Below are 13,954 nucleotides of genomic sequence, written 5' to 3' on the forward strand. Positions count from 1 at the left end.
AAATGGAGACCCCAAATGACAAAACTTAAGAGCACAGGTGTTTGTTCAACTTATGCATAATAATATCAGCATTAAATTCACCCCTTACAAACTCCATTGGGAATGAGCGAGTAATTATTGACTCTGGTGATTGCATATTTATAATCTAGTCATGGCACCTGAGACAGGCTCTCAGCTTGTTATCTTTTTATTGTCCATTTATTATCCTTTTGAGAGATTGATGATAGCTGAAGCACTTTCAAGGAAAAATAATAGATGTTAAATTTCCATCGGTGATAAAGAATATTAAGTTTAGTGTTTACTCATACATCGATGTGTGTTAGCACTGTATACTCAGTACTTTCCTGAGTCATGTGAAAAAAATATCACAGGCATGTTACTCGGGTGGGATTCGAACCCATGACCCTTGCAATTCTAGAGCAGTGTCTTACCAACTAGACTACCAAGATTGCTCGGTAGCTAGAGGCATTGCTAGGTGGCTAGCAAGGAAGTTTGAAAAGTTCAGCTGCAGATGCATCCATTATGGCATACCAAAAGAGGGAGAACTGAATTATAAATTCAGCTTAGCACTTAGGGCTGAGCACTTTTAACAGTTGTGTTTACAGTCAAAGTATCTTTTCCAAGGAACTTTGAAAGTTCAGCTGATGCATCCATAATGGCATACAAAAAGCGGGAAAACTGAATTTTAAACTCTGCGTAGCACTTTGGGTTTACCTTTTTAACGGTTTTATTAACAGTCAAAATATCTGTTCCAAGATAAACAGTATTGGTGAATCAAACTGGGATTGTTACTTGCTAAATGGCAATCCAAGTTTTTTTTTTATTAGCCTTACTGGATATCTCCAAGCCGTATTTAAAGTTTTTAGAACTGAATTTTAAACTCAGCTTAGCACTTTGGGTTTGCCTTTTTAACAGTTATATTCACAGTCAAAATATCTTTTCCAAGATAAACAGTATTGATGAAATGAGCTTGGATTGTGACTTGCTAAATGGCAATCCAAGGTTCTTTCTATATTAGCCTATAACTCCCAGCAGTATTTAAAGTTTTTAAAGGCTTATGAGGACCACTGATAAATCACTGCTATTCATGTTAATTCAACACTCCAAACCATTCCCCTTAGGGTCGCCCATGTCCTTCTATTTTTACTCCCCTCTGGTTTCCACCATTCCTCATCTCATTGTCCTCCAGTAAACCCCTTATTATATTGGACTCACAAGCCCCTCTCTTGTATCCCTCTTCTTCCACTCTCTTGAAGACCGGACAAAAGAGCACAACAAATAAAGAATTCCACCCTTTCAGATACTTCAATTCTTAAGGACAAAAAAAAGGGGGACACAGAAGACGTTTGTGCTGCCACCGTACCTAAGAAGAAAGTCAGTTCTAAAGAGGCTGTGATTTTTGTCTTCTGTTGAGATAGCTTCTGAAAAAGCTTGATTGTATTCTTGTCAAGAGGGTAGCGGAAAGGATTAAGCAGGTGAAAAGTGGCTGCCGCAGACTCTGCGGGCTTTTTAAGATGCTTGTCTTGTTTTCATTCTACACACTGTATTTTATGAGATGGCCCTTGGTCCCATGTGTTCAGTTACATTGTTTTTGTGGCCTTCAAATAGATTCACATCTTTTTGAAGAAGATCATGGCATAAGACTTGATAACTGGCGTCATTTTTCTTCTTCTTTCATTCTACTCAATGCAGTATCAAATCCGATTGGTCTTGTAAAAAAGTCTATTTTATTGCTGGTATAATGGGTATGTCTTGCTTATGTGTACTGCCCCCGATTTCACGAAACTCATCGCAAGTAGCGACGCATCGTAGGGTTTGCGATGCGTTGCAGACCTATAAGACACGTCACGGCTGTGACGAGTTCGCAACTTACGACGAGTAACCTGTCGCAACTTGCACTTGCGATGCGTCGCAGCGCTTCGTGAAATCGGGGGCAGGAGGCTTAGAAACTCATATAGTCCATTTCCTAGTGCATTGACGACGATGGTTCAGAGCTACTTATAAAATAGCTAAGCACGAGCAACATTTAGGCATACCAGAAAAAGGTTATCAGCCAAACTTCCACATCACATGTATCATCTATTGACCAGTAACCTGTTCGTTCTTGCTTAGCGGACAATTTTAGTGCTTACCCTGCTGTAAGAATTTGGGCCCTGCATGTTCTTGGCCTTGATGTCCTTTCACAATTTGTTCAGAATTTTTCAGGAACTTTGGCAGCCATTCGGGGTCTTTACTGTTACTCTTATGACCTGGGGCCAATTTCATAGAGCTGCTTAAGCAAAAAAATTGCTTAAGCACGAAAATAGCTCGCTTATTTTACACATGTTACTAGCCCAAATTTCATGCCATATACATTGCTTGTGACTGGTATTAAGCTGTTGTTTACTTAGCATAACAATTGAGTGGAGTCTTGGCAGGTAATCTGATTTTACTAAGCAAGTACTTTTTTGCTTAAGCAAAACTTTGTGCTTAAGTAGCTCTATGAATTTGTGCCCTGGTTGGCTTGTTGAATTTTGAGCTGTCAGTTCAAGAAAATCACCACTAGAACTTTCACAGGACCAGACATGATAGATAGATAGATAGATAGATAGATAAAATGGTTTATTAAAAAACTGTCCTCGCAGCACAAAGGCTGAATTACAACAATTTTACATAAATTTAAAATTTGAAATTAAATAGAAGGCAAATTGGTAATAAAGAAATATAAAAAATATGTGAAATAGTTAAGCCACTCCCCTAAATTTACACATTGAAAATTGCACATTTAAATTGAATTACATGTTATTGTTTAAACATTTGCTGAACATTGAAGGTGAGATTTTGGAATTTAATAGCTGAAAAATGCAAAAAAGTAAGTAAATCTTCAAATGTCCACTGCATGACTTGTTCAGTTGTGGATGTACTGGCTCAATTTATAAAAATACTTGAATTATGATGTGTTGTGAATTTGTCAAGGTGTTTAGAGTTCTGCTTTTTTGTCCAGTTATTTGGAGCCCTATATATACAGAAAATAGGTGTCAATAGTTGCCAAGGGCTGGACATTAACACTGGCCCATAGATCCAAGGCCAAAGATTTTAGCATTGGGCTGTAACTCATGACCAGACTAGCTTGGTGGTCTTGTGTGTTTGTCCTGAAGATGAGCAAAGTATACTGTTCGAAGCGTTGAGACCAAAACAGTTTTTTTTTTTCAGAGCCTCCACTTCTTCATAAGAGATTTTACTCCTGGTTGTACCCGCAAGTTTACTATTCCTATTTATATTTATAGTTACTCTTGTGTGTTTCTGTTTCTTAGGATGAGTTGTCAATATTACCATAGTGATTGGTATTGAGACATCACTATGCTTATTAGCAATTTAAATTGAAGCACAGTTGAGATTAATAATAACCCTTTGTTAATCGGCCGCTGCAGTCTTGTGGGTTCCCCTCCCACCAAATTGGAGCCTTGATGTACCAGCGTAGTGACCCTCTTGTACAGTAGATCAGGGACCATAGTTGACTCTCTGCGTGCATCTGTCTTTGAGTTATCCTTCAATACCAGAGCGTGACCACCAATGGGCTCAGGAAGAGGGGATTTACATTATTGTGGTAACGTTAACAAAGGCTTAGCTTAAGAGCCCCCAGGCATGTGAGCGAATCTGAATGGGCAGGAACAAGAGGCAGTCAGGCACAAGTGATGAAGTGAGTAGTATCAAGATGAACCAGACTGCTAGAGTCCTCCTATGCACCAATACATGGACTTATCATGCTTGCAAAGCAAGTTTCCCTGAGAAATTCCTTGAGATATGCCCTGGGAACTTCCCATGGAAATTCCTTGAGAAATGCCTGGGGAACTTCCCATGGAAATTCCTTTAGAAGTGCCCTTTGAAATTCCTATGGAGATTCCTTGTTAAATTCCCTTGGAACGTCCCTCTGGAAATTTTCATGAGAAATTCCTTGAGAAATTCCCTGAGAGTTCCCATGGAGATTCCTTGAAAAATGCACTGGGAAATTCCCTGGGAACTTACTAAAAATTCCCCCTTGAGATCTTTGAGAAGTTATCGGAGAACTTACCTGAGAAATTCCCTGAGAAATTCTTTGAGAAATTTCATGAGAAAACTATTTATTTTGGTTTTACGTTTTACTCTGAGGTGGTTGGTGGGGTGGGGGTTCGATTCATAATTGCATCAGGAATAAAGGTCAGTGTTATTTTGATTATATTCTTACACCACAATAAGAGATTGAAACAGAAATTGATTAATGAAACATATGTGTGAAAATATTGGTTTTCAGTTTCCAGAATGTCAAATGTCAATGTGACAAAACCTTCTGTATAATTATTACCATACAACACGTGCAATTACGTTAGGTTTGGAAAACGTCACAATGTAATAAAAAAAATTCCAATTTCATTCCCAGCCAGTGATCATTATGGCCGATGCTGATTGCATCCAAACTGGGTTGGATCCAATTTTAATATGACCATCCCATTTCATATTCCCGCTCCTGCCGTGATTCTGAACAAAAACTATCCAGTGAGGGTCACATGAAAACATTGGATAATTGCATCCGTGTCTTGAACTCACTATGGGGTAGGGATGGTGTCCAACGCATCAGCAAAATCAACACATCCATAACAAAAAGGCTGAATCACAGACGAGACTTCTTGCTTTGTCGGAGGCCATGTCTGAATTGGCGCCTACATCTTTGGCTACTGATAGATTTCTGCATCATCATGCATTGATTGTAAAACACATCCTTTGGAGCACCCTCACAAACAGTCGTAGGAGAGGTCTGTAAGCAGAGGTTTACTGCTTACAGAGCAGCCATTAGCAGACTTTCTATTTTATAAATTCTGCTTATCATGAGATAAACAAAAGGTCTGATAGTTTGCCGGCAGTTCTTGTAGGCAGATGAGTGACGCAAATGTAAGTCCATTGTGAATGCTCCAAGCACTGTCAAATGAAAGTCACTTTTGCTCACTTTTAATTTCCTGCTAAGCAAACATGACAATCTGCATGCGGTAAACAGCTTTGTGAAATTCATCTAGTGTGAAAGGGGCAACGCTGTGGGTTAAACAGTGTCATTAGACCCTTGAGGTCCACTATCAAGTAATTGCAAAATTCCAATCAATCATGGAACCTTCAAATAAGAAATCCATGAACGAAATCAAGTGGAATGTCTGGCTACCACATCCCAGCCAATAACAGACTTTCTTATAAAGCTATCAACCAATCACATCAACATTGATAACCCAACAAACCTTGTAGTATTCCAGTTGGCCAATCACAGGCTCTGTTAGTACTCCAGTATGTAATCTCTGACCAATCAGAGAGGAAACCATGACACTCTTGACCAATGAAAAGCCTTGTAACATGATCAGTGTTGGAGTTGTGAGATAATAAACATTTGGAGCCCTTGGGGTGCATTGAAGACATTCTAATCTTGCCCTAGGGGTCTGGAATGTAATAGTAGATGAAAGAAAAGGGAGGGGCTGATCTCATGGCCACCTCCATGGTGGGTCCGGAGTTTAAATTTATTGACCAAAAATTCCAGTGAGGGAAAGCAAAATATTTCGTTGTAATTTGTTAGTGTCATACCTAAACAGGTAAATCTCACCATCATGTGTCAAAGTATATTTGTTATGATTATTATTTTATTATTTTTTTCTTCAGTAAAATGGAATTCATGGCATTTTAGGCATTTGTTTTTAGACCCTGTTTTTAGAGTGAGGGTGTTTTGAGACCGCAAAGAGACAGCGTGGCATACTAGGAAACTAAAGAAGGATGTGCATCAAGCAAAACAAAAGAGAGCAAAAACTGTTTTAATTCTTTCAAAATCTTCAAAACACTTATATTATTTTATTGTCATTTTATACATCGGACAGTGAAAGCTGTCACTGAAGACACTGGAATCCTTTAGCATTCAATTCAATGAATAACTAACCAGCCGTCGATTTCACCAAACTCTTCCTAACTAAGGATTGCTCTTATGACTTGGGGCTAGCCCCAGCCCTGCACTGTAGCATGCAGACCTTAAGAGTAATCCTAAGTTAGGACGAGTTACTTGTCCTAACTCGAGATAGGATTAATCCTAGCATTTTGTGAAATCGGCTGCAGGTCTTTAACACACAGTGACATTGACTTCCAAAATGACATAACAATTGAGGTTATTGTGGTGATGATGTCAGGTGAATTTCATCACTAGAGAAACCGCCCAGATTATGGCATCGGAAGGTTGGAATGTCTGATGTGGGCACTGATCTTGCGGCCCCAATTGGCCTCAGTCCCAAGTGTGTTCATTGTGACTTACGATCAAATTTATCTAGGTTGACTTCAGATGATCTTCTTAGAACCAATGACCTTCCCAGAACAAATATTACCTTGGAGGAAAAACAAGCTTCTTTTTTCCTCTGACATCACATGATACTATGTGGTGGTTTGTTTTTGCTGTCCGTCATATTAAATCAAATTATGGAGTTCCCTCTTTATCGTACAAAACTGGATCTTCCTCATGTTCTTTGTTTCACCATGAAGCTATATAGCTTCATGGTTTCACATATCAAAGTCTTTTAAGGAATAAATGAACATCAAACTACATCTTTATATCTCCCATGATAATCTCATTTTCCCTTCCCTGTTTATTTCCTCATAAAATTACAGCATCCGCATTGAGCCAACTTTCCCTAGAACAAAATTGAGTCACATTTTTTAAACCTGTTCCTCGTATATCAATGTTTTTCTTCTTTTTTCCTTTTTGATTTATATTCAGTTGTACACTTTAAAATGATTCGCAATGGAACATGTGTAATTGTCAATGCTTTGAGATATACCGAAGGAGGAATTACTTGTTTTATTGTGGCTGTTGGAAACAAATCAATTTATTTCCTATCCTTTTCCCCCTTTGCCCTTGTCCGTTCTCTTATAGTCGAGCGATGTTTCATAGCTCTGTTTTTTATTCGCCAATTTCCTTGTCAAATATTTTTCCAATTCACAGTGGAGCCAAATTTTACAATGAGGAAGTTTTCACTGCAACCATTCATTGGCTCATTGCAATCCCTCTATGGCCCTCGCTACTGACATGAACAGCCAAAAGAAACCCCATGCATAATGTGGTGACAAGTGCCTGCTCATTATGCAGTGTATTGGCCAACCAACACAGAGTCAATTAGCTAGTGATGTCGCACATGCCTATGTAGCCTGCATACCTCCTCTGGCATCAGGGGGATTTCACCCATTGAACAGCTGGCATGTAATGTGCATACCACACACTGTCGTGAACTTCTATTAGTGTCACTACATAGACAAGGGAGCTGTGTACACATCACTGGCATACCATAGTGTCTTGGTGTTTATAATACCAGCCACAGACCCTATTTGCACACCTCGGGGGAGTTTACCAACAAACCCATTGGATCCCCAAGCCCTCATGTATACCCAGTGAAACAAGCCCATCCCACTTTTGTGCAGTGGTCACTTACTGTACATGTACACACAAGAGAGGCCACTACTGTGTACGGTGCGTTGTGTCATCAGTATACCAGGAGATCATACGCTGTGGCCGGTGGTTTTTATTCTCTTTTGAGCTTCGCCGACACACGACAAGAAAGGGGGACTTTGCATTGATTGAATTCTGCCAGTGGAAGTGGATGAATAGGTTAAAATTCAAAGTGTTGTGGAATGTTGTGAACTACTCTAATCAGCTGTGATGCGTCTCTTGCTTTTAGTGCATCCCAGGCTAGCTGTATAACCCCAGTGTTAGAACAGCCTCAACTGTGTCTTACTCCCAGCGACCTGTCCCCCTCGAACACCTTGGGTTCTACAACTAGAGATTTCATCTCTCTATTCTAACCAAAGCTAGGGGTGTTCCTCTAGTGTGTTACACAGCAGTGGAGTTATATCTAGTGGGAGTCTGATCTTTAAAGATTCTGTGGAACTATAAACGTTGGAATTTGACGTATCGGTCATTGAAGCAGACGTGTGTGTGTGCCGATAGCTGAAGAAGATGAAAACAAGTGGAGCACAACCAGCGTACGTCCTCTCGGGAGGATGTAACAGCCAGCATCCGGCGGCCTTCTGGGTCTATCATGTATGCATTTATAATATTCTCATTTGTCTCTTACTTAATGTTTATCTTAGTGTTGTTTTTGAAAGGGGGTGTGGTCCTGTAGTATTCTCAAAGCAAGACAACATTTAGGAACCAATTATTTTGTTTGTTCTGGGGATGGGAGTAATGGATGTGTCAATGTAATTAATGCCATGCCCAAACAATGAATAAGTGATTCTGTTTTTAGACTGTAATGTTTATTTAAGTGCTATTCACACGACTTAAATTTAACTTGGGTCCCTTGCTTAATTTTAGCATGGATGTAAAATTCAGCAATGTTTGACAATATCTTGCGAAGAACTTAGACAGTGGAAACAATTTTGTAACTTTTGCAACCACACTGCAATTTAGCAAGGGACCCTGTGCTAAAAATAGAATGTTCTTGTGTGAAAGGGGGCTTACAAATGTCTGTAGTTTTCTACTTCCATGGACCATGGAGGTAGCACTATTTCTACATCCATGCATGGACAAACTAATTGTGTTCCAGTCGTGGTTGTTTAGATGCTGTATTTTTATGTTTTTATTTTTGAAGGGTGCATTATTCTTGGTTTAGCTTACTACTTGAGTTATGAGGTTTGTCTGCTATTGTTTCCATATGGAGACGTTAGCACGCAGAACGAACCTCGTTCTAGGAGTTGATTTGGCTATCCCACAAGAGTCCACCTATCCACTGGTCTTGCAGTTAAGTTTATATATAAGGGTGTCTTCTTCCAGGCATACTAAGTAAACTAAACATGCTATCCAGTAACTAAAAATGCTTGCCAAAATCAGTAAATGGCTCTCTACAAGCAAAAAACCCATCCCACAACCCATGGCATTACCAGTTTATTTTTGGTGCCAGAATTATCTCAAAACAGATGTTTTTTTCATTCCCATGCAGAATGTAACCTTCCTATAGTGACTTCTATGGCAGAAAACCAATCAAACTTTTTCAGGCTCAGTGCTTTAGCACATTAATTGCTTATGTTACCTTCTGGTAACTTCCCCTTGTGTTTTTTATTTCCTCCGGAGGCAAGACAACATGTTGCTAGATTCTGATGAAACGGTCCCAAACCCATTTGAATGCTTTAAATGATTCTGAGTTATTACAGATTGAGAAGTTTCCTCCATGGTTGCCCTACCTAATGATTTTGCAAATGAATTCATGTATGTTGTTAGATAACTAGTGTTCTTTGCACGAGGTTGAAAATAAAACCCACTAATTTTGTCTCTCCTGTGCGCTCGTAGGGTTTGCAGTTGGTGTTCCTGTGCGTTCTGTATGAGTGTGCAGTTTGACTCTCTCTGTGCTCTGTATGTGTGTTGATGGAGTTGGTACTGTGTTGTCAAACCAATGATGCTTCACATTTTGGCTGGCCATAAATATTCGGTCATGCAATGACAATCAGGCACCAAGCCAGGCTGCTAATTCTTGACCCCTTCTTTAGTGGCTTAACGAGTAACCGTTCCGGCTTATTGGAATGTTGACACAAACAGAGTTATGGCTTTAGAACCAATTATTTTTTCATGATCTTTTGGTATAGTCCATGTTTTCCCATATTAAAATGTAGGGATGAAAAATTTCAGAATGTTGTTTGAATTCAGACTTTTTATGTCTTCCTGGTGAATATGTCGTGCTCTTTGATCTACTTCTCCAGCTGTGCGGATACTGTTTCCGGAAGCTCTTTTGAAATCTATTTTTTCCAGGGTTCACTAGAGATGGAAGGGCAATCAATTTTTGACGTACCTCCTAACATTTGAAAATGTGCACCTTATAAATTTTATGTTATTATTATTATTATTATTTTGATGCTATTTGGTTCTTTTCTTGTTAGTAAAGACTCCATCTCCTAATTATGAACCCCTGTCCCAAGATAACTGGATCTTTCCTCAGACGGACTTAATCTATTCAACTCCAAACCTTATCCATCCATCTTAGTTTGAAGCGTTCGACCCAAACTAATTGCACAGCTAATTGTGTTTGGTATTTATAAACTAAACCTGTGCCTGTGTAATGGAGTTTTTGATTTACTGATAATATTGACATTGCCATCACTGGACATGCTTCCCGTGGTGCATTATCAACAGTTTATATTGAGTTTAAGGGAGCTCACAGGCTTCAAGGCACTGGACGCTATTGGTAAACAGTGTTGTCCAAGGCCCACACTTTGTGTACCACAACTTCTATATCAAATAACAAAACTGTGAAAATTTAGGCTCAATCGGTCATCGGAGTCGGGAGAAAACAACGGAAAACCCCACCCTTGTTTCCGCGCGTTTCGCCGGTCATGACATGTGTTTAAAATAAATCCGTAATTCTCGTTATCGAGAATTTATATTGTTTTGCTGTTTTCTCAAAAAGTAAAGCATTTCATGGGATAATATTTCAAGAGAAGTCTTTCACCATTGCCTTCTGTAAACCCTGTAAGTTATTTGTAAATCTGTGAACTTTTATTTTTTTTTCTGAACCGAAAGGGTCCAATGGCTTTAAAGGCACTGGACACTTTTGGTATTTACTCCCAATTTGTTAGCATAAAAAACTTACTTGGTAACGAGCAAGGATAGTATAAAACATTGTGAGAAAACGGCTCCCTCTAAAGTAATGTAGTTTTTGAGACGGAAGTATTTCTCACTAAAATATTTGAATTGAATTTGAGACCCTTGGCTGAGGTACGGGTGTTTTTTCTTCTATATTATCTCGCAACTTCGATGACCAATTGATTTTCACAGGTTTGTTATTTTGTGAATATGTTGAGATACACCAAGTGAGAAGACAGGTCTATGACAATTTTGGAAGGGACACAAATTCATAATCTTGAACCATTGATATATAGTTGCTTTTGGGACAAAGATTATTGATTTACAATTGTTGAAACCGACATTGCATACCTTAAAAATAACTCCAGATTGATGTTGCATTTACTATACACTATGTATTAAATTTCTTATGCTGACTATCCCACATCACATGTTGTTTGCCCGATATATAGATCTGAACATCTATCTTCATCTTTGGAGGTCAGCATGGTTGACATGAAATCTAAGCCTCCTCTTAAGCTCAACCTCCCAAGAATAAGACATTTGGGAGGTCTCATGTGGGCGGGGATTTATGAATACTTTGTTTGTACACGGGCAGCTTTTAATGGCTTAGCGTAACAATCCATAAAAAAGAGTCTCATGGATGGGAGCAATGCCTTACATTTTACAACACAAGACTTCTAAATTGGCAACATTATTTATTGAAAGTTTAAAAAGCCCTCTGAGATTGATGTTGAGTTTGTGAAATAAAGTGTAAACACTTTGTGGAATTTTTTGACAATTCTGTCTGAGATATTTGTTTGATTCATCTTAACTTGCAAGGGTGTGTCCTTGCTCCACCTGTAATAAAAATAGTTATGAAGACCTTGAGAGGAGAAATCCTGACTGTAGATTGACCCAAACCATGATGAAGGGGGAATCCCTGACTTCTCACCATGCATTAACCTCAAGTAATCATAAGATAGGTATGGGTTTCTGACTAATTTGTTGTAAACTTGATCTGCAGTGTGTGTGTTGAAATATGTACTCGCAGTTCACATCTTGTTTCATCCTATGTATCCATTCCAAAGGTCATTACTGTGAGATAATCTTCTGGCTTTTTCTCTTTATTTCGGTACTTTGTAATCCCCCCCTTCTATTTTGTTTTTCACAATTCTGTTTTGTTTCCTATCTTATATATATATATTTTAATTTAACCCTTAAACAACTAGGATATTGACAAAATAGGGAGCCTGCCATATCATAGGGCTAGATAGCTCAGTTGGCACTGACACGTTAATTCGAAGGTCGTTGGTTCAAATCTCGCTCTTAAATAAATCTGACTTTTTTTCAACTCCAGATCAACTTGTAATCTATCACAGTTTTTCACGAGAAATGTGAGCAACTTTTCTCCCCATAAAATTGTTTTTCTTTCATTTCGTAACTCTCACCTCCACCAGTAGTAGCCCTGTGGTATTGTGGTGGACAATTATATAAGAAATATTATAGATGTTAAATTTGCATTGGGATGAAGAATATATTTATATAACATATTTACAGGCAATTAAGACTGGGAAAAAGACTACAAAGTACATTGTTCTCATTAGTAAGTGTTGAGTTTCCCTTTATAGATGGAAGTTTAGCCTTAACCTCAAGACTGCAGAAGCCCAGTGAACAAATTTCAAACACGATTGTATGTAACACAGAGTTTGCCTGTAGGATCTTATTCCATGAATTTGAGCTGGCGATAAAAAAATGAAAATAGGCCAAACAAGTCGAGGAAATGTAAAAATCAATTTGGCTGTAGACTTGGTCGAACCATGGTTGGATACATTATACATTTTTATGTGTTTGCGGATATTTTTTGTGTAGGCGTTAAATGTAGACGTAACATGTAACACGCTCTCTCATACATTCAACAAATTTTTCATCAGGTTTTTTACAATCTCAATATTGTAATTTAATTATATAATACTGTTTCTGAAATAATTTCTCAAATCTAGCTGTACTAAAACTTAAACAAAAGGCATAGCGGTAATTAGAATCCTTTATTTTGAGCACCGGGTTCTGCAACAAGTTAATATTATGTAGCTGTAAATTGTGCATTATCAGGGATATCGAATACTGTTTTTGTGTTTACCCTCGCACAAATTTGTATTAACCACTGTATACTTAGTACTTTCCTGAGTCCTGTCAATATGATGATGTTACAGGTTTAGTATATGCAAAAAATATCAGTAAAAAGTAAGCTGGTCAAAATTTGTGTGATATTGTCAAATGAACAGCCAGTCACAAGACCAGTTGACTTTAGTCCAATATGACAAATGATTGTTTGCTAGTAGTAAACCTTGTTGTTTGTTTCTTTTTTGTGTTTTACAGACATACCCACCTGTAAGAACGATGCCTCCACCAAGCCCGGCCAGCAACACAGGCTCTGCAGGTAGTTCTGGCTCTTCCAGTCAACAACATTCCCCCCACTCCCAGTCGTCGCAAAGTAGTTACGGCAACGACAAACTCAGTCAGACAAACTTGTATATAAGAGGCCTTCCAACAAATACCACAGACGAACACCTGGTCAACTTGTGTCAGCAGTAAGTTCACTTTTTCATTGTTTTGCACCTTTTTATCGTTTTGCACTTTTTCATTGTTTTTTTCTTAAGAATTTTGAATTGGTTTGTCTCTGAGGTATCATTTTTACCATCCAAGTCCTGAGGAGAGGAAAAAATAAACAAGTTGATGTTTGGATTCGAACCCACAACCTACCGCCTACTAAAGTCCACTTTGATTTCCCTTATGCTAAGATTGCTCTTATCAATATTGTTATCTCAACTTTGAGATGAACCTGGCGAAATCCAGGGGCACACAAAGAGCTGCTAATAATCACAAAATGTCCCTAAATACAACAGGTTACCAGCCAAACTATTATCTCACACCATCTGTGACTGGTGTCCTGCTCATTTGTGCTAAGCAGAAATTGTCTACAATCTTTTCTCCTTAAGCGCTGCAGCTTTATGACATTGGTGTCTGAACTGCAAGGACAGCCAACTCCAAATGTTTAAATTATAAAGTTATCTTTCCAGTGTGAAACTTATCCTTTATGATGCCTCATGCCATAGTAAGTCACTTCTAAAATGGCAAAGTGTATCCTGAAATCAGCCATAACATCAATGCGTGGTGGTGTCTCATGTTGAGAAAACCAAACCTTACCTTCAAAATCCTAAAATAGATTTTATTTGAAAGCACTTCTCTTCAACTATTTGATGAGCAAATAAACCCAGTCCTGAGCCTAAGTGGGAAATGCCAGGGTTGGATTGTAGAATGTTTCCTTGCGTTATACCAATCTTATAAATGTTTACCCTGGAGGTTTACGCCTATTGT

At 38.5% G+C, this 13,954-nt stretch overlaps 1 protein-coding gene across 3 annotated transcripts in view; it reads left to right on the forward strand.

Annotated features, from left to right (window-relative positions):
• LOC139948638 (RNA-binding motif, single-stranded-interacting protein 1-like) overlaps nucleotides 1-13,954 on the forward strand; it is a 236,093-nt gene that overhangs the window by 144,668 nt on the left and 77,471 nt on the right. For all 3 annotated transcript variants that reach the window (XM_071946840.1, XM_071946841.1, XM_071946842.1), the window contains one exon: nucleotides 12,956-13,167. In XM_071946840.1, the coding sequence (XP_071802941.1) occupies nucleotides 12,956-13,167 (212 nt within the window). The remainder of the gene's footprint in view (nucleotides 1-12,955; nucleotides 13,168-13,954) is intronic.

The sequence above is a fragment of the Asterias amurensis genome, chromosome 16 (genome assembly GCF_032118995.1).
Source record: "Asterias amurensis chromosome 16, ASM3211899v1".
In the NCBI taxonomy this organism is placed as follows: domain Eukaryota; kingdom Metazoa; phylum Echinodermata; class Asteroidea; order Forcipulatida; family Asteriidae; genus Asterias; species Asterias amurensis.